The sequence below is a fragment of the Convolutriloba macropyga genome, chromosome 11 (genome assembly GCF_964194025.1).
Source record: "Convolutriloba macropyga chromosome 11, txConMacr16.3, whole genome shotgun sequence".
NCBI classification, from domain to species: domain Eukaryota; kingdom Metazoa; phylum Xenacoelomorpha; order Acoela; family Convolutidae; genus Convolutriloba; species Convolutriloba macropyga.
Window position 1 is genome coordinate 47504729 of NC_134478.1, and position 20226 is coordinate 47524954.

General features: G+C 34.9%; 1 protein-coding gene across 1 annotated transcript in view; it reads right to left on the bottom strand.

The window, feature by feature from the left end:
- The window catches only part of LOC142349155 (uncharacterized), a 15766-nt gene extending 2003 nt beyond the window's left edge, over positions 1 to 13763 (bottom strand). Inside the window, exons 1-4 of the mRNA XM_075400570.1 lie at positions 13624 to 13763; positions 10688 to 10799; positions 6585 to 6736; positions 425 to 552 (exon numbers count right to left, since the gene is read on the bottom strand). Of these exons, the coding sequence (XP_075256685.1) occupies positions 425 to 552; positions 6585 to 6736; positions 10688 to 10799; positions 13624 to 13657 (426 nt within the window). The 5' untranslated portion in view covers positions 13658 to 13763. The remainder of the gene's footprint in view (positions 1 to 424; positions 553 to 6584; positions 6737 to 10687; positions 10800 to 13623) is intronic.
- Between the last annotated feature and the right edge of the window lie 6463 nt (positions 13764 to 20226).

Sequence of the window (20226 nt, forward strand, 5' to 3'; positions counted from 1 at the left end):
CTTCTATCTGTCTCCTTCTCTCTTTCTCTCTTTCTTTCTTTCTTTCTCTACTTCTCTCTCTTTCTCTCTCTCTCTCTCACTTTCTCTCTCTCTCTCTCTCCCTCCCTCTCCCGTTCTCTATTTTTGTTGACAATCTATCTGTATCCTTCTCTGTCTCTCTCTGCCTCTCTCTCTCACACACACACACACACACACACACACACACACATATATATATATATATATATATATATATATATATTTATATATATATATATATATATATATATTTATCTTTCTCTCTCTCTCTCTCTCTCTCTCTCTCTCTCTCTCTCTCTCTCTCTTTATCTCTCACTTACTTCTGTGTTTTACTCGACCATTGCGTGACATTCATCTAAAAATATTGGGTATGAAACCAACATGCAGAGCCGAGTTCCAGTCTCACCATTAAAAAATTGAGCTGCTTGCCAGCTGATGAAAAGTTTGTTATTCTATCGTAATACTCTTCTGGGGATATGCCTTTCTTTTGACCATGTTCCATATACACCTTGGTTTGGAAACTGCAACAAGTACCTGAAAAAAATGAGATGCTTGGTTGAGATGATCTGCATCAGGGCTGATTATTCCTACAAGCATCTTTTTTGATATCCTACCAAAGCTTAGCTACATCGTAGTTGATATCTATATTGATCTGAAGAATCAAATATGATCATAGCACGACAAAAGAAAACTATAGATCCTCGCACGACTAAGAACACATCACATATTTTTCCCTCTACATTTTTTTTGTCTCCACAAATAACAAATCACACAGACTTTGCCAATACTTAGTTCAAACTTATCTCCTTTTTATCATCACTTTTTTGAAAGGTTATCAGAGTGGCTACTTCAACACCAAAATTTTTCCTCAACATTGTCATTTGTACTCGAAAAGATAATCAATTGTAATTTAACTTGATTTTCATTTACATCGTATCATTCTCGGTGCGTAACTCATCGCTACACTAACGCAAGAAACCTTAAAACAAAACTTTGAGTTACCCGGGTTGAAATTTTTTGGTTAATCCTAAGTAATTATATACAATGTTTTACAACTCAAAACCTATTGCGCAATATCCTTTCACGGATAACCATAAATGATCAGAACACGATATATATGAATAATATAAAAACAAAAAAAAATTGCATCAATTTTGCAGTATCAAAGGATTTTGCAGCTCAATATTTTCGGAGTATCGAGACTATCTTGGTACAAACAGATCAATTAGCGGTGAAAGACAAGTTGCATCCCCTGATTTACGCTTATCATTGTTCAAATAGTCATCATTTCAAATCAGTCAGCATCCGAACTGATTCAGAACGATTTCAGAGTAACATTAACTTTCAGTAATGATTGAGGATTATGGATAGGTTAATGAAAGTCCTTCAGAATAGTTCCTGTATCGACTCTGAAACCTCCCTGAATCAGAGAAAAATTGAGAATCAGTTTTCAGTGAATTTCTTTTAATCAGAGAAAGTTCAAAAATCTTTTCTGAAATGGCTCTGAATAAGAATAAAAATAAGAAACTATTTTCAACACTGCAGATACACTCAAAAAACTTCACAATGGTCATTAACCAATTCATTAGATTTTGGAGATAAAGGATAACGACTATGGACGGAAAAAAGAAATATCATTTTTGCTGAAACGTTCTGTTTTCGAGAAATCTTTTGATATTGGCTCTTTGCAAAAATCCTTGAGATTATAAACCACACATTGGTATTTTTTCTTCCTAAATCGGTTTAACAAAAGCTTGTTCTAAGAAAATTTTAATACTATTCCCGTCCTAAACGCCAAGTCAATATCAGTACTGGGCAAGTCTAATTTCAAGTCTAGATATCAGTACTGATTCAGAGCTATAATCATAACACATTTAAGACTTGTCAGACTTGGCAAATCTAAATACAAGTGCGAAAATAAATTTACGTACGAGGATCGAACCAACGCTCTCCATCTCCTTAGTGCGTGCAAACTCTTTATACCATTTTGTTCATTGCTGAAGAAGTAAACAGAAAAGATTTGTTTTTGCAAAATCAATAAGGGAATCAGATGAGATCACATTTCTAAACATTCATTTCGCTGATGTTTTCAGCAGACTACGACTATATGTTTCAACTTTTGTTGGCCCCAAGTTTTATAAAAGAACTTGAAAAGTGTGAAAGCAGAGAAAATCAGATGTCTTCAAGTTTTTTTGAACAATTGTAAGCAAAGGTCCTAAAATTGTCACTTGAACTTCAATTGAAATTAATTGCAAAATCAAAAAAATTAATTCCAAAAAAAACTCAACGCACATTTTATCCAAAGTGTCATGAAAACAGATCTTCAAGGCTGTTCAAAACGAACATCAAATGCTCTTAATTTTGAGTCACCCTAGAAAACTATTATTGGATATATTTCAGAAAAGTGAAAGGAAGAGCTGTTTTTAGAGTGGGAAAATTCAATAAATTTTTATTCAAAAAACTAAATTTCCCAGGTTTGGTCAGAAAAATTTAATTGCATCAACCAGGATGAGTCTGATTTGTAAGACATTTTTTTAGAACTGGCCGGAAAAAGTAATTGGAAGTATCCTATCCTTTAATCACGCAACGTTCCGGCATATAAATTTTGTGCCAGATCATGTTGTCGCAATTAGTACTTTATGAAAATCGGCTTTTTATGTCAAAGTTACCCTGTGATTACCCCCCCCCCCCAAACTGATGATTGTGTAGAGGTAATTGTCTAGAGGTAAACGTACTAAACGGTTTAAGATTAGGGAGTTGATGGGGATAATGAGAGGTAATGGAGGGAATTTTTAGATGTTATCCCCAAACAAGATGACAAGATGTAAGATTAGGGGGCAATTTTAGGGGTTCAAACGATGTAATATTGAAGTGGTAATGGGGGGTAAGGGGGGTAATGAGGGGAATTTTTAGATTTTAACCCCCAAAAACCCCAAATAGTTGTACGATGAGGGAGTGAATTAAGGGAGTAAAACGATGTAAGATTGGAAGGATAAGGAGGAGTAGGTGAGAATTGTTAATTTTTAGCCCCCCTAAAAATGGTTTAATTTAAGGGGGTGATTTTTTTGGGTGGGGGGGTTGTAAAAAAGATTTGGCGGTAGTGGGGTGTAACGGGTGCACTTTCAGATTTTAACACCCAAAAAATTACCCCTCACATTGATATAATATTTTGTTGTAATTTAAGGGGCGTAAAACGATGTAGGACTAGGTGTGTAAGGGGTTAAAGGGGAGTAATGGGGGCGTAATAGCTGGAGTTTAGATTCACCCCCCCCCCCCACCCTTAAATGTTATCCACCAGCTAGATGTAAGATCAGGAGGTAAATTCAGGTGGTAAAACGATGTAATATAAGGGAGGTAAATGGTATTAATGAGGGAAATTTTAGAAATTGCCTTTCAAAATTAACCCCAAAAAGATTTAATTTAAGGGGTAAATATAGGGGTAAAATGATGTAAGATTAGTTGGTAGTAGGGTGTAACGGAGAATTTTTAAGTTTAAACCCCCAAAAAATTACCCCTCAAAAGGATGTAAGATTAGGGTATAATGTTAGGGGCGTAAAACGATGTAGGACTTGGGGGTGTTAGGGGGTAATGAGGCGAAATGGTGTTAATGGGTGGAATTTTTACGTTTAACCCCCCCCCCCCCCCACCCACTCCCGCAAATATTAACTCCAAATTGAAGTATGACTAGTGGGGTAAATAAAGGGGGGTAAAACGATGTAATATTTGGGGTTAATGAAGAGTGAGGATGAGTTGTTTGATTTTATCCCCCCCAAACCCCCAAAAAATTTAGCCCCTAAAATTTTAAGTTTAGAAGATACACTTAGGGGTAAAATGATGTAAGATAAGGGAGGTAAAGAAGAGTAAGGGGAAATTTTTGGACATTACCCCAAAAGTTAACCACTATAAATATGTAGGGGGTATTTCAGGGGGGTGGGGGTTGTAAAACGATGTAATATTAGAGGTAATGGGGAGTAAATGGGGATTGTTAGACTTTACCCCCCAAATAATCAGCCCCAAATGGATGTGAGATTAGGGGGTTTATTTATGGGTGAAAATGATGTAAGATAAAAAGAGGTAATGGAGAGTGAGTGGAGTTTTTAGACCTTCGTTTTAACCAGCCCCCTACTCGTCTTCGTTTTAACCACCCTTACCCTCTTGCTTCGTTTTATCCCACATTACACCTATTCCTGCGTAATTTTACCCGTATTAACCCCCTACTATTCAATCGTTTTACACCCCATTACCCCCTACTCTTGTATTAATTTACCAACCCCCAATACCCCCACTCTTGTATCTTTTACCCCTTGGCAGCCCCACTCTTACGTTGTTTTACCTCCATAGTCGCAGAGTGGGGCTACCAAGGGGTAAAAGATGCAAGAATAGAGAGGTAATTGGGGGTAAAACGACGCAAGAGTAGATGGTAGGGGTGGGTATTAAAACAACGCAAGAGTGAGAAGGTAATGGACCTCTGAACTCCTACTCTTCCATCATTTCAGGCCATTACCCCTTACTCTTGCGTCCTTTTAACCCAATTACCCCGATTCTTGCGTCGTTTTACCCCCGCCCCCATTGCACCCCACTTGAATCGAATTACCCCGCATTAGCCCAAAATTATGTAAAAGAATTGATTGGAATTGGCGAAAAATTGTCACGATTACACCACTAGTCTTACATCTTTTTGCGGTAAACATTCGACACACGATGCACCAAATGACTGCATTCAAACGTAATGTCAGTCACATATGAATTTTGGGAGAGAAAACGAATAAAATAAACAATTTTAACACCTTAATAAATATAGTTAGTCTTCCTTTCGTATCCGCAAGACCCACTAATATTTTAGATGTCGGGCAGACTATCGACTGCATTAAAATGCAGAGGTATACCCAAATCGTCACGGGCAGATATGCCCGATGCGTGTATCTCGTGTTCGTGTTTACTATGTTAATACTTTGAAAGGGGAACAATATTGCGGAAAATAGCTAATTTAGCAGAAACCGGCAAAATGGAAGGCAGTATCATATCCCGTTTTCGCAAAAGTGTCCTAATTTTAGCCGCGAAATACAAGTACAAACCTAATAAACTTTTTTTCGCGCGCGTTGTATCACGCATCCGCTCTTTTTATGTATCAATTTTTCGCACGCAATGTAGCTCGATTTCGCATATAATCCGCAATTAAACCTAACATAACTACTACTTATTTAATTAAACCTAACTTATTACTATTAGTAGTACCTTATTACTACTTATAGTACTTTATTACTGCTTATTACTACTTATTAGTACTATTTATTACTACTTATTAAACTCGGCCATTCCCACATTGATATACAAAGCCTTTGATGTGCGAGGGATTTTTCGAAAAAAAAAAATTCTGGTTGCATGTATGTAAAGCACTTTAAAGCTTTGAAAGCTTTAATTAAATCTTTGTTAAAGTGCTTATTGCTTGATCAAAATTCGCGCGAATAATAGATACCTAAATTGAGCGGAAACGTGCTACAAGATTACCTACTTTTCGCACCGAATGTTTTTTTATTTCGCAAAATTGACGGAACCCCTTTTGCAAAAAGTAAGATACAAAGGATGTCTCCTAATTTCGTTCTTTGTATGTATCTAATTTTTCAACTAAGGCGGAAATTTTGGGGTATACCTCTACATCGTAATGTGAACGACCCGAATGTACGACTTTTGTGGATAGCCACCCAATGTATTTCATGCATCTTTGTGAATACCACACAATGTTCTAATATGATAGTCCGTGTCAGCATGTAGCACAATCAGGAGGCTATCATTCGGGAGTATTTTTTGATTTTGATTTTAGACTGATAATAGTATTAGCCTGATAAAAATATAATTACAGCTTGTTTCAGCAATTGACGGTCAAATCATGTTAGTGAATTTTTTCTCTGCATCAGCATTTCAGTTCCGATATAACTCTGTTTTTACTCTCTAATCAGCACTTATGAAAAAATAAAAATTGTTGAAATAATCCTCTTTTTCTTGAGAAGAACGCAAAAAATCGTCTGATTTCATAACCGCAGGAGTTAAGCAGAAATTGAAGTCATTTGACAATTTTTCAATTGTTGACATATGATAAGACGCGGAAAGGACTAAAGATTGTTAATATTTCAGTTAATTTCATAAGTTTTCCGATTCTAAAAATTAACTTTTAGACGCCCGATAGACTGAAGAATTACCTTGACTATTTCTTGTGGCACGCTGTTATGAGATAAACTGTATCAGTGCTGAAATACATTGTTTTAACAATTTTTTTTTCACGCCGAAAAGCCCATGAGCCAATTGAATTTATTTTATCTAGTCTTGGCCTAAACTTTGAGTAGAGTTGCCAACTTTTGGCCAATGGCTGAGTTCTGACGACCAAGTGTTAACCGTGACATTATGTTAGTTCTAAATTAGTAATGGGTTTTGGTTATTAGATAAAATTTTATGCCCAGTACCGATATGTAATCAGGATAAGAAATTTTGGCGCTGGAAGCCACCTGAATACCACTTTGGTATTTTGCGTAATTTTGGGAACTTGCTCATGGAGAGAGAAGGAGTCGAACCTGCTTCATATGGTAGAAAAGAGAACCAGTTGAAAGCTCTGAACATAGTGATAGCAAGGTCCCAGAATCTGAAATGGTCTCTCATTTCACTTCTTTTTCTATCCAATCTCGTCGATTGGTCAGTGAACCAACCGGTCAGACAGAAGGCGTCACTGAAACAAAGAGGAATACGAAGAAAATGTCACAACTACAAACATTCACTGTTCGGGTTCTCAGGTCTAATTGAGATACCAATTAACAGAGCAGAATGTCTCCTGATGGAAATGCAAGGTATTATGGCTGCACAGGTGTTATTTGCAATATTAATTTTGTCTTGGCGATAAACCATAAAAAAGCGAGCATAATGGAAAAATTAAAGACAAGCATCTTGCCAGGTCAAAAATTGCAGCATCTGAAATTTTTGTTACAAAAGGTAGTTACCTGCCCGCAAAAGCTGTAGACAAAATATTCGCTCTCAAAACTGTACGTATATGTTTAGTTTACTAATTGTCAACAAATATAACAGATTGCAGGCTTTCTGATAGAGTGAAATCAGCTGAAATGCACCACATGAAAATCCATAAAGTGTAGTCACCACCATATAATCTCTGACTGAAAAGACTATAGTATCTTGTAGGTAGAGTATGAAACTCTGTGTCAGTCTCGTAGATTTGTACATTATTTGTATGTTACTAACTCGGTTGTTGTATCTCCTTGCCACCGAAATAATGGAAGTTTATCTTCCTTGTTTTCCTGAGTCGGTTAATCAAGGTTAGGTAAGTCTACTTTGCGCGCAGAAATAGGTAGTTCTCGACCTGTAACGCTTAAGGCTGTAAAAACAACCCAAATACGGTCGACCTTAATTGCCTGATCAAAATTTGCCAGGTTGAGGTCCAGACCCAAATTTTTGTCTCATCAGACTTTCCAGACCGAAATTATCTCTGATCAGACCTTCCAGACAGAAATTAACCCTGATCAGACTTTCCAGACCCAAGTTACCTCTGATCAAACTTTCCAGGCACAAAGGATCCTGATCAAACCTTTCAGACCGAAGGCGTTCTGATCAGACCATTCTCAGACTATGGTCCAGACTCAAATTCAGACCATTACCCAGACCTTAACCAAACTATGATCATACTCAAGTGCACTCGAAGAGGTTATGATTAGACCCAGTTGCGCTTGCAGCCATTTATGATCAGACTGAAGTGCGCTCGAAATAGTCTGATCAGGGAAAAATTTCACTTATGAACGAATCTCTTAATTTTGATATAAAATATTCATTTGATAAAAACTGATGTTTGCAGTTTTTAATCTATCTAAGGAAAAGTTTATGATCAAAACCAATTGCTCTCGAAGTTGCCTCTGATCAGACCCAAGTGCGCTCGAAGATGCTATGATCAGACCCAATTGCGCTCGAATCCGCCTATGATCAGAGTTGTCAGACCAAATTGGCCTCTGATCAGATCATCTCCTGACCATCGTCCAGAGTGTAGTGCGCTCGAACTTCCGTACAGACCCAGTAATTTTGGTCTGGGAACACACAGGTGTGCGCTCGACTGGGTCTGATTATAAACCAATTTGGGCCTGGAGCTCAAACTGGGTTACCTTACAAGACAACTGACAACTGCCCAGAAAGCCTAGGAACTGGCACCACAAATAAAGAAAATTGGATCCTTCAGGGACGACGCCACTCACCCAATTCACTTGACAAAAATACACTTTTACGTTTTCAGCTGCAATATAAAACCAGAACACAATTTTTAACCCCCGGATGGATGCAGCGGACGAAAATCCAAGTTGTGAATTCTCAACAATCACAGACTGAAAGGACTCTATTCTCTTTAAAATAGAGCATTAGATTCTTTTTCTTTAGGTCCCATAGAACGATAGACTATGTGTATGTTTTTGACTCCGGTATTGCATATTCTTACCACCGTATAAATTGAAGTTTATCTTCTTCGTTTTCTCGAGCAAGTTAGCCAGTAAGAGATAAGTAAGTATACGTTGCGGGCACAAATAGGTAGTTATAGCCCTGTATCTCTTAGGGTTGTAAAAGAAACCCAAATAGAGTCAACGTTAGAAATGGCAGATATGCATTTTCTCATTCTTCATGATAAGCTTAAGATGACTCTTCAATACTTTTTTATAAATATTCACAAATGAAATATTAAAAGATGTTTTGGTAAGCGATATAATAATATGCAACACAAGATATATTCTCGGAACAACAATAAATATCATGCAAAATTGATCATGTTTTGATATTTAAATGGTTGAAGCTTTTAGCAGTATATTATCAGCTTTTGCTAAGAAAAAATCTGCTTGGCTTGTTTAATGTCAAATCAAAATTATTTCGTCATTTTTGCTGTGCCTTCTTCATTGTTGCACATTTATAAAATTTTTCAAAATTGAGAAAAGTTAAATCAAAACTAATTTGAGTGATCGAAGAAAAACTAGACGCGTGTAAAAAATCACAATAGTTTTGTTTTTGAAATTTGGAGGTTCAGAATAACAAATCTGTTCAATTCTCGAAACAAAGTAACAGATAGCGTATATTTGCGCCATGACTATACACTTTTGAGCGCGACAATTCATCGAATATTTAACCATTTTTGGTGCTAGGAGTGGATTTTTTTTGTTCATGTCCGATGATAGTTTATAAGAACCAAGATAACGGCTGTACGGCTATCAGACTTTCCATGTTTTTCAAATAACCCCCAGAAAGTGATTTTCTCTAACACTTGAAAACACAAGGGCCGAAAAACTCAAAGTTTTTATATAATGAGAAAATGGCTGAAAAAAATTCAAGCAAAGTGTTCGGGAGATCGCGATACTCGCCTGTCAAAAGCGCTGTAAATTAGCAATCTATAAAAGCACCGTTTGAAAGTGCAGTAGAAGAACAACTTTTGAAAGAAATTTTGTATAGAGACTAAAAGACAAAAGAAATCTGAAACCACAGAAAATGGGGATGATAACCGTATTGGCCCGGAAGATAAAGATTGGCCCGGAAGATTGGCCCGTATTGGCCCGGAAGATAAAGACAAAAAACTGCCTGAAAAAAAGAACTCGAAACAATTGATCATCACCCCTCAGTGACTTCTCCAGAAACCAGTTCTTAGCGGCGCTCTGACAGCTTATCAAAGCAATGTGCAACTAGAAGAATACAAAATTTTTTTGTACTTTTACCACTTTTTCATTCTTCCTAGAATTTTCAATTGCAACTGTTTTTATGGATAGTAAGCGTAAAAGAATAGTTTTCCTGTTTCACTCGCGTTATCATATTTGATACAATCATTGTACTGATTTCAGCTGCTAATGAGGTTTGAATATTTAGAAAAATTAAACTCTTTGGAAAGTGCAATCAAAGATTTTGATCAGTTGATTTCTACTCTTAGATTAAATAGGAAGCAACTTCTTTAAATTGTAGTTTCAACTTCAGGGAAAAAACATAAAAGGCCCTTTAAGAAGTTTTAGAAAAATGATGCTAACGTTGAATATTTTAAGTTCTAAAGAAGGTCTATAAATTTCCTCGAATTAATGTCAAAGGTCGCTTTCAATTGGTCAAACTATCACAAAAAACTTTCCGTATGAAAAAAAATTGAGCGCAATGATTTTTTTGCAAAAACTGCTGGGGAGAAAAATAGAAAAAATTAGCTGATTGTGTTAGGTATTAGTGTTTTCTATGTCGCTGTTTTCAAGCTTAAAACAATTTTTTCATTCTGCATAACATACTCTGGGCCTTCTTCAGCCATTTATTCCACGACTTTGCTAGAAAATTTTACGAATATCTTTTTGAATAATACTGAGTAACAGAGCTATATGTAGCCAACAACATACTTTGTTTTCAGTGCTCTCTCAGTTAAATTGCCTCAGAAGCAAAAAACAAAGCGAAATCTTTTTCACCGATCAGTTATGTCTTTATGCAGCTAGGTTTTAACTTGCTATCAAAAGAACAAAATGGCAAAAAATATTGTTTTCAAGATTTCTGTTGAATTGTTTTTCATATAAATAATAAAATAAAACTAGGCCAGTCTGATTATGTGAGATTGGTTTTACGCTGGTGCTATTTAACATGTAAAGCACTCCAACTTGTTTTGTGAAGTTTATCTTAAGTTTACACAAACCTGTATTTGAGACATTCTTTACCAATAGTGTCATTTTGATCTGCCAGCTGGAAATGCAAACTCTCGTGCGTAGGCGGAACATCGATGAAGCTGGAAATTAAACCAGCTACAGCTGAAATTATACTAAAACATTTGAAAAATCCTCATGGTCGTGTTCAAACTTTTTTAGTTTTCAAAATTGATAAACCATTTCACGACATTCCAAAAATTCAGTCATACCCTTTCTGTTCTTAAACAAGCAACTCTTTTCTGTTTTGTTCATTTTTTGAGTCTGAGAAAGAAGTATGTCAATGAAAAAGTGAATTAAAAACCAATCATTAGAACACGTGATAAGTTTGAGCTATTCTGCTTCAAAAAAACAAAACTTTTTATTTGTCTATCAAGTAATCAAAAAGTTTTCGATTTCCCCCATTCGTGTCAATAGAAAAAAAATAATTTGAACGCTGAAAAACGCATGCAATAACGAATTTTGTGAAGTATTGTTGGAACAGAGTTTATAGCTTTGGCTTGTTCGAGATCTACACTAATTAAATTTCTGTCCAAATTTTTCCATGATAAGACCATCTTTGACCAGGGATATACAGAGATTTTGTATGGATTTTTGCCAGAGCCTCTTCTCTATATAGACAACCATCAGATCCCTGTGTTAAACAATGTCTCAAGCAATTACTCTTTAAACAAACGACAAGGATGAAGTTCATTTTAATTATTTTTAATTGCACAGTCTTTTCATAAGTCTGGCTTCCGAGAAAAGTTTGCGAACTAATGATTCCGCATTTCAAAGTAGCGGCTAGATCAATTTTTTTAGACTATTTGATGCTTCTTGACATATTGCCCTTTTTCTGATTTCGTCAGATTCTCGTGCAAGTAGTGTTTTTAAAAAAGAAAACTATACATGTGAAGTTTGGGTTCATTAGATTTTAACGCACAGTCTTTTCATGGGCCTTGCTATTGAGAAAAGTCTGCGATGTCAAGATTCCGTGTTTCAAACTAGCGACTAACACAAATGTTTCCAACTAATTAATTCTTTTTCAGATGTTGCTATATTTCAGGTCGCGGTCGCTAAAAGTCCAATCAAGTCGCTAAAGTTGAAAGCACCAATAGTTAAAAACAAATTCCAAAAGCTAAATTAAAAATTTTTGGTCAAAACCTGGGTTGAACTTGAAATCCCATAAAATTTATTAACATGTTTTTTAAAGTTAAGGTTATCATTGGGTCAAGATGTTGTCCAACTTGTACTTAAGATGGTAAAAAATAATCCTAATGGTTGTAGAGACTGCAACAAAAAAAATGGCAAACATTTTCTAGAAAATAAGTTGTTAGAAAGGAAATATGTTTTTCAACATGCTATTTCAGTTTTCTCATGGTTTTTTTTCACAAACTTCGCTACTGTGCGTCCCCAGACCGGAGCTAAAAAAAGAGTTTAAAGACCACTCAGAGTACGCTGGATTTATTCAAATATTTGACTTGAGTCAATTTTCGACATCAAATTAGCTATGTTATATTATAGTTGTGTCGTTTTTTGATGTTTAATCTTGTCTGGCTTAGTTTTTTGTTTTAGAAAAATATGATTTCTTTTTAACTGTACTTCGCCAGGTTTCTTATAATTGATTTTTGCAACTGTGTCACTGAGGGTCCAAGCCCGGAATGAAAGAGGAGTAGTGAAAAAAAAACTCTTTATTATTTTTTAGGCAGGCCTCAAAGTCAAGTTTTTTTGCTTGACTTAGGAAACTTTCGGTTATTTACAACTTATTTGAGCAAAACTTTTTGAGTTTATTTCTGCAAACACGCATGAAAAGACTCTGTATTGACTCATAGAAAAAATTCTTCTCATTTATAATAATCAACAATAAGAACATGACTCGACCACTGAAAAGAGCGAGCTCGACCCTTTTCTTATATGAAATGACCATATGTGGACCTATGAAAAATTTTTATATTGATTTTAGGTATGTATTCTACCGTGAATTTTGTGTCTATATCCCCCCTTGAACTTTTCGGTCTTTTCATTGAGTCAAAGGTCTGGATTATGGTGATTGCGGTGAAAAGTGTTACCTAATAAATTCATCACACCTCTTTTAAATTTCGTTGCTTTTGCTGCATCCCGGGTCAAGGTTTGTGGGTATATTTTTGGTGGTTGCGGTAAATGCGATGATAATAAATATTTCACCGCATTTCACCGAATTTCTTTTAAAAAAATCACCGCGAAAATCAACGCATTTCGTACAACATTTCACCACACCAACTTTTGTTGCAAATTAATGTAAGAAATGCGGTGAAAGCGGTGAAGAAACATAACTCACTGCATTTCACCGAATTTCTTAAGAAAAATTCACCGCGAAGTTAACTACATTTCTTACAAAAATTCACCGCTTTTGCTTTCTAACGCTCACTAAATCTGATTTAAATTCACAAGAAATAACAAAAAAATAAGTGACAGTTGGCGCAGTGAAATAAGCAGTTGTAGGAATGAAGGAGGTAACAGATGCAAACCCGTGTACCCAAATTTTTTTGTAGGAATACTGAGAACGCGGTGAAAATTAAAAATTCACCGCGATTCACCGCTTTCACCGCAAAAAGATTTAAGAAATATGCGGTAAAATTTTTTTCACCGCTTTTCTTACGAAAATTCACCGCCAAAACCTCGACCCGGGATATACCGTTAAAAGATAAGAGCGTGTTGTAGAAAAAAATTTATACGATAAATGGACGCAATTTTTACTTTACTTCCCGGATAAATCTCGAACTGATCAGGATTGTAGGAAAAAATACAGAAATCAATTGAAACAGTTGATTACTGGTACCAGAATTAAGAAGGATACACTATATCGCTGATGGTAGTTTTTCTCGCGTTGTCGACCTCCATTTAATCGAACGAAGCCCGATAATTGAGTGAAAAAGGCAAAAAGTTTAGAAGATACCATGATAAATATCACCTGAAAGAAGAGAGAATGACGAAAGAGCTCCCATAAAGCTTTGATTCGAGGATGATAGAAATAGGAGATTTTAAAGATTCTTGTTGTTTACAAATAACAATTTTAACCAATAATGTGGAAATTGTCGAACGATATAATAGATGTCGTCACTGCATTGTTGAATTTGTACATTTCGGCTACATTTTGTTTACCCTCATTGTTTGGTTTGATGACTTTCAGGGTGAAATTGAAGTGAACAACCGTAATCCATCTTTTAAAACTCAACTGAGACAAACAACTTGGATATTCCCCTAGTCGGAGATTTAGAGTGAAAACCGTATTATTTGAGGTGAAATTGACAAAACAATATTTTTATTGCATAGCGCCCGAATCTTCATCCGTGAATGCACTGAAATGGGTGAATTTTTGCAGTAATTTACGATGAATTTAGCAGTGAAGCTTCGTTTTTGAACTCTTCCAAAGGAAAGAACTTAGTCCGGCCTGCAACCGCTGACCTCTTATAAGTGGTTTTTTCCCTCAACATCTCCATAATAGCTACATAGACCCCACGCATTATTATCCATTTAAAACACAATTAGTGTATTTTATGGCTGAATTGTCAACAGTGAACTCAGTGAAAAAGTTTGTTCGTTTTGAAGAAGTACAAAATAAGTTCTGGTAATCATTTTGGTTTCGATGATTTCAATTCAGTTGCGCCTTTTTGTTGAACAATAAGCGGTCCCTAACGACTACAAGGGCTGGAGCGAAGTCATTTCGTCACTTCCACATTTATCTCTTTTGTTTCGTTCCTTAGGCATCTGGTAAACATGGAATTCTTAGTTTTTGAGCCTCCACATCAGGTTGAATCTCCTTTGCCAAATTATGTACTTTCATTTTACTTCCTCGCAGTTCCCGTGTGGAGGTTTGGTCAAAAAATAATGTAAGATTAGTGGTGAATAGCGGTGAAAAAAAAACTTCTTTTACAGCAAAGCGCCAGCATATGTTAGCGTTGAATGCGGTGAAAGCGGTGAAATCTGTAAGATTTGCGGTTTTTAGCGGTGAATTCCTCCTACGCCTCTCTCACCTCCTACACGTCATTAAGTTCTCATTCCACTGAGAAATCTGTCACTTTCTTCAATGATATTTCCTATGAACTTAAGATAAGTATTGAATTTGTTAGATTGGATTTTGTAAGATTTGGATTTTTAGCGGTGAAAAATATTTTTTCGCCACATCTTGGTAGCGCTGAATTTTTTTTCACCACATTCTGCTGGTAGCGGTGAAAAATTTTCTTTCACCGCTTAAGCATTGAAAAGAAAATTTTCACCACTAACAACAAAATGCGATAACAAAAAATTTCAGAGCTACCAGCAGATTGCGGTGAAAAAAAATTACAGTGTTACCAACAGAATGCGGCGGAAAAATATTTCAACGATTTATAGCGGTGAATTTTTTTTTACCGCATAAGCGGTGAAAAAAATTTTTCGCCGCTTAAAACTTTTTAAAAAGCGTTTTAAAAACCTCCAGATGGTAATCTTAATTTTACTTGGAAGCCTTAAGGAGATCAACGATAGGGAGTAGGTATTTTCAGAGCAGAAGAATTGACTGTTTGTGAAACTAGAAGTACAGTGGGCTTGATATTGCTCTGGGCTATATAGAACAAAAATCTGAGCACTTCCCAAACAAACTATTTTCTAAAAAAAGCGCGAATATAAAAATTAAAGAAAACAAGGAGGCTCGGGAATGTGCGTTCGCACATAATGTTCTGACCCCGCTCATCCACGTTTTGATTTAATTGTCTACCAGATAAGGAAGAAGTAAACTTTGAAAATTTCACTCATCGTTTAACAAACAACTAAGTGAAACAATTTTGAGTAATCGGGCCGATCAGACAACTAATGAATGAGAGTTCTGGACAAGAAAAACATAAAAATCAAAAATTACGTCCAAAGTTCAATGTCCATAATTTAAAAAAAAAACAAAACAAAAACAAAATCAGATAAAAACCTGAACTAAACAAATTCACATGTACTTCACTTCATTAGAGTAGATATGAAACTCGGTAACAGGTCAACTAAGACGACCAAAAATGGGCAAAGGTCAAAAATGCGCTTCTAATTTTGAAAACAACCAATTACGAATTGATTAAAAACCAGTAAGTATCAACTGCACTCGACCAAAATGGTTAAATTAAACCTCATAGAAAGCCATTGAGATCTTTCATTATCCATAGTGTTTCAGTAGACTACAAAATCAACAGCAAAAGTGTAAAAAAAACAATTAATTTTAACAAGAAAGCAGTGTTTCCACCGTTAAAACTATTAGCTACTCATGAAGAACAATTAATATATTCAATTGCCCAATTTTTTTACAACATTTGGGCCAATGCATTAATATGATAATGTGGCAAGGAAGCAAAAAGAAAACAGCAGTGGGAAAATTTCCAAATATTACTTTTTCTGATAATCACATTTTCTTGTTCGTAGTGCCAAATCCAAGAATCAATTAGTTTAATATAATAAAAGGATTGAATCTTGGTCATTGAAATGAGGATGCCACTTGTCAAAACAGAGAACGAGCTTCATTAGAAGAGATATGAAACTCGGTAAAAAGTCGACGAAGACGAGCAAAAACGGCAAAGTTCAAAAATACGCAAATACGCTTCTAATTTCGAAAACAACCAGTTACAAATTGATTAAAACCAGTAAGTTTCAACTGCACTCAATAAAAGTTTAATCTATACCCCATAGAAATCCATTGATGTCTTTAATTATCCTTAATGTGTCAGTGGACTACAAAATCAACGGCAAATCGATTAATTTTAAAAAGAAAGCAATGTTGCAACCGTTCAAACCATTAGCTTTTCATGAAAAATAGTTAATATATTTAATTGCTTCTTTTTTACAACAATTGGGCGAATGCATTAAGATGGTAATGCGGCAACGAAACAAAAAGAAAACAGCATTGGGAAAATTTCCAAAAAACACTTTAAAAATCCCTTTCCTATGCATAGTGCAAATCCATGAAACAATTAGATTAATATAATGTAAGGATTCGATATTGGTAATCAAAATCAATTTTCAAAACAGAGACCAAGCTGAAAGAATTGACATAATTATTTCAAAAGTACAAAAGCGAAAAAACTCAAAAATCCAATAATTTTTGAAAAATTTTATCCCAAAAATCAAAACAAAGAATGCGCTTTCAACTCAGAACAAAAACAGATTAACTTGCAACTGCTCAAGAACCCAGTTTTGCTTTGTATTGGGCAGGTGGAATCATAAGAGAACCAGAAAAGTAACAGATTCAGACAGAACTCAAAATTTCTAAAAACAATTTATCGAAACTACAGTGTTGAAGCCCTTAAAAGTAAAAGACATTGAAAACCACTAAAAATATCAAATTGAAAATTTTCAATTTTTAGCTGGATTTTTCTTCCCAATTTCAATCGTATGATTTTTGCAAAAAATCAAGATCAAATTTAGGATTCTTTGCGAAAAAAAACCACAAATGAACCACAAATATTGACTCACAATTTATTGAAAACCCACAAAATTCTCATTAAATTAAATTTCTAAATTTTAAGGACATTGGCCGAAACATCCAGAAAAAACATTGGCTGGAGCAACACAAAATTTACGAGGTCTGTCACTAACGAGTTAAAGTCTAATAAATTTTTCGAGGGAACGGTTTCGCATCCGTTAAAAGAATAACCTAATCACTGCAATCTGTAATAATCTTATCTGCGCATTCCTTCAACGCCGCTGAATATTTCGTTAAATTGATATTTTCAGAAGGAAACCATTATTAACCTCAAATCTAGTCCAAAATTATAAAATCAAAAAACTTTTTATGAAAATTTTTAGTAAGAAAACCGAGAAACCATTACTTAAATCTAAAACCACTATACAAAGTATAATTTATTATAACGAGTTTTTTACATCAATTTTAATAAGTTTTGCCCTGTCTATGTTGAGACGTAGCTACATGTGGACACAAATAACAAAAGCAAACCTCAAATTTTGGCTGGAATTTTCTTAAAAAATTTGTTCAAAGTCATGATATGCATCAGATAACAACTGAATGCACACTATATATATATATATATATATATATATATATAAATTTTTAGTTATAGCTTATAGGAACTCAATTAGATCTGATTACTAATACGAACTCAGGAGGCTGCAAAAATTATGACAAATTAAGACAACACAAAAATATTCAATAAAAAATTCCGGAAACACAATTTCAAAACCATAAAAAGTTAGGTTTTCTCTGAAAACATAATATATAAATGTTTATCACCATTTTTTTGTATATAGGCTCTGTCATTAAATGGATCTTGATTTGAAATCCTTATAATCAGAAACTAACATAAAAAACAAAGATGCAAAAATTTATGGAAAAAGACCGCGTCCAAATGTAATTCAAATAGATAATGATTGTAAAAATGGTTGTGATCCATGATAAGTCAAAAATTGGCCTGATTTTGCTGCGCTTCCAACAAAAGCTATCAATTATTCCATATCAAAAAATTGGACAAAACTGGTTTCCAGGCGACAACTATAAGAAGTACAACCAGTTTTTTTGAAATTTTCAAAAGTTTTCACAGCGGATGTTAGGTGTGTACTTCTGACAAACTTAAAAAAAAGGTAACAAAAGAACGCATTTGGAGCCACTTTCTATAAAAAGTCTCAAAAAAAAAATTCGACCAAATGACTCTGATAAAACCAATCGGCAAGTCTCCTCCTCCTTAAAAGAAAAACCAATAGCATTGTTTTTAACAATTTTAACAAATTTTAGCAAAATTTTACAAAAATTGGTCCAGAAAAACAGAAATTGTATTCACAAATCTTTAAACCTCGATAACTCCCTGTTAAAAACGAAAATAAAAAAGAATTGTTTTAATTCCACGTCTTCCGCTGGACGGGCTTTATAATGATACCAGTCTCAACTCTCTGCATTGAAAACATCGATGGGACAAAATTGTTCGAACAAAAAAAATTGAGTATTTTTGTACATTTGATATTGTTGGCAAAACCTCCAAACTACTAGGTGATACGTAAAATGAGTGCCAAACATTGAAAGTCATTTATTTGAAATATCGGATTGATGAAAATACAAAAACTACAAGCAAGAGACAACCACATGCCATTTTTTTTCTCGAGGTTAATCATAATCAACACTGACCATAATTGTTTTCCGCAAAAAGTAACCAGGCTGGGGATTTTTTGGCCGAAAATTATGTAAAATAAGCGGTCTAGCGCTGACAAGTCGAAAACTTCACCACAATTTTCTTACATAATTTTGCTTTGAATGCGTTGAGATTAGAGGCGTAACTTCAACGCATTCGACGCAAATTGACCAAAAATTTGGCGGTGAATTTTTTGATTTATCAACGCAAGTTACCGCTTATCTTACATAATTTTGCGTCGAATTGAGCGTAGATCTTATATAGTTTTGCGTTATAATTAGCGTAGATCTTACAAAAATTCAACAAGTAGACTTCTGTGGATGAGAATCGAACCACTGACTTCTGCGGATGAGAATCGTCCCCACTTCTTCAACTGTAAAACAGCACCTTAATTTTCCAAGGAAACAATCTTTTTTATAAATCGGACTGTTATTTCAAAATGCAGCCAATTTTGGCTTTTCTAAGCATAGCTCTTACATAATTTTGCTGTTTCTAAACAAGACCTTAAACTATTTTGCGTTTCTACGCTTTTTCATTACAAAAGTTCAGTTCTTATTAGTTGCACTTGGTCAAAATTTAGGATTGCAGAGACAATTGTTGAGTTTCTTTAAATATTAGATTAATTTTTAAACGAATTCTCAATGCACCTAAAACCAACTTGACAAAAAAATTAATCGTTAGAATCTGAAATCTGTAACCTAACCCTTACTCTAATCCCCCTACGTATCCGACTACCCCCCACCCCCTTGTTTTGAAAACGAGTTTTCATGCACTTAACGTGAACTTTACAAAAAATCACTTTTGAGACTCTAAAATCTGTAACCAAACCCCAATGTTCATCCCCCAACGTATCCAACTACCATCTATCACCAAACCACCCCCATCCTCCCACGCACCCCACATAGCCCATAACTAGTCCCCCGAAATTTCTTAAATACAACGCTCAATTAAACGCAAATTATCTACAAGATCTACACTTAAAAATGCAAAAATTTGCCCAAAAGATGGGCGGTGAATGCCTTGAAATTATGAAAAATCTACCCTGATTACACCGCAAAATTAAGTACGATTTAGGTTTATTTCATGACAAAGTCTTGTAAGATCTAAGCTAAATTCAGCACAAAATCATTCAAAATCTAAGCTTAAAATTGCAAGAATAGGTAACATTGGTGGTGAATGCATTGAATTTACGTAAGATTTACGCTAAAAAAATGACGCAAAATTATATTAGATCTACGCTAATTTCAACACAAAGTATATAAGATCTAAATTAAAATCAGCGCAAAATTATGTAAAATCTATGCTTAAAAACGCAAAAATATGTAGGAGTAGCGGTGAATGCCTTGATTATATGTAAAAATTACACTGAATATTAGTGCAATAAAATTAAGTAAGATCTACTTTCACTTCCAGGTAAAATGATGGAA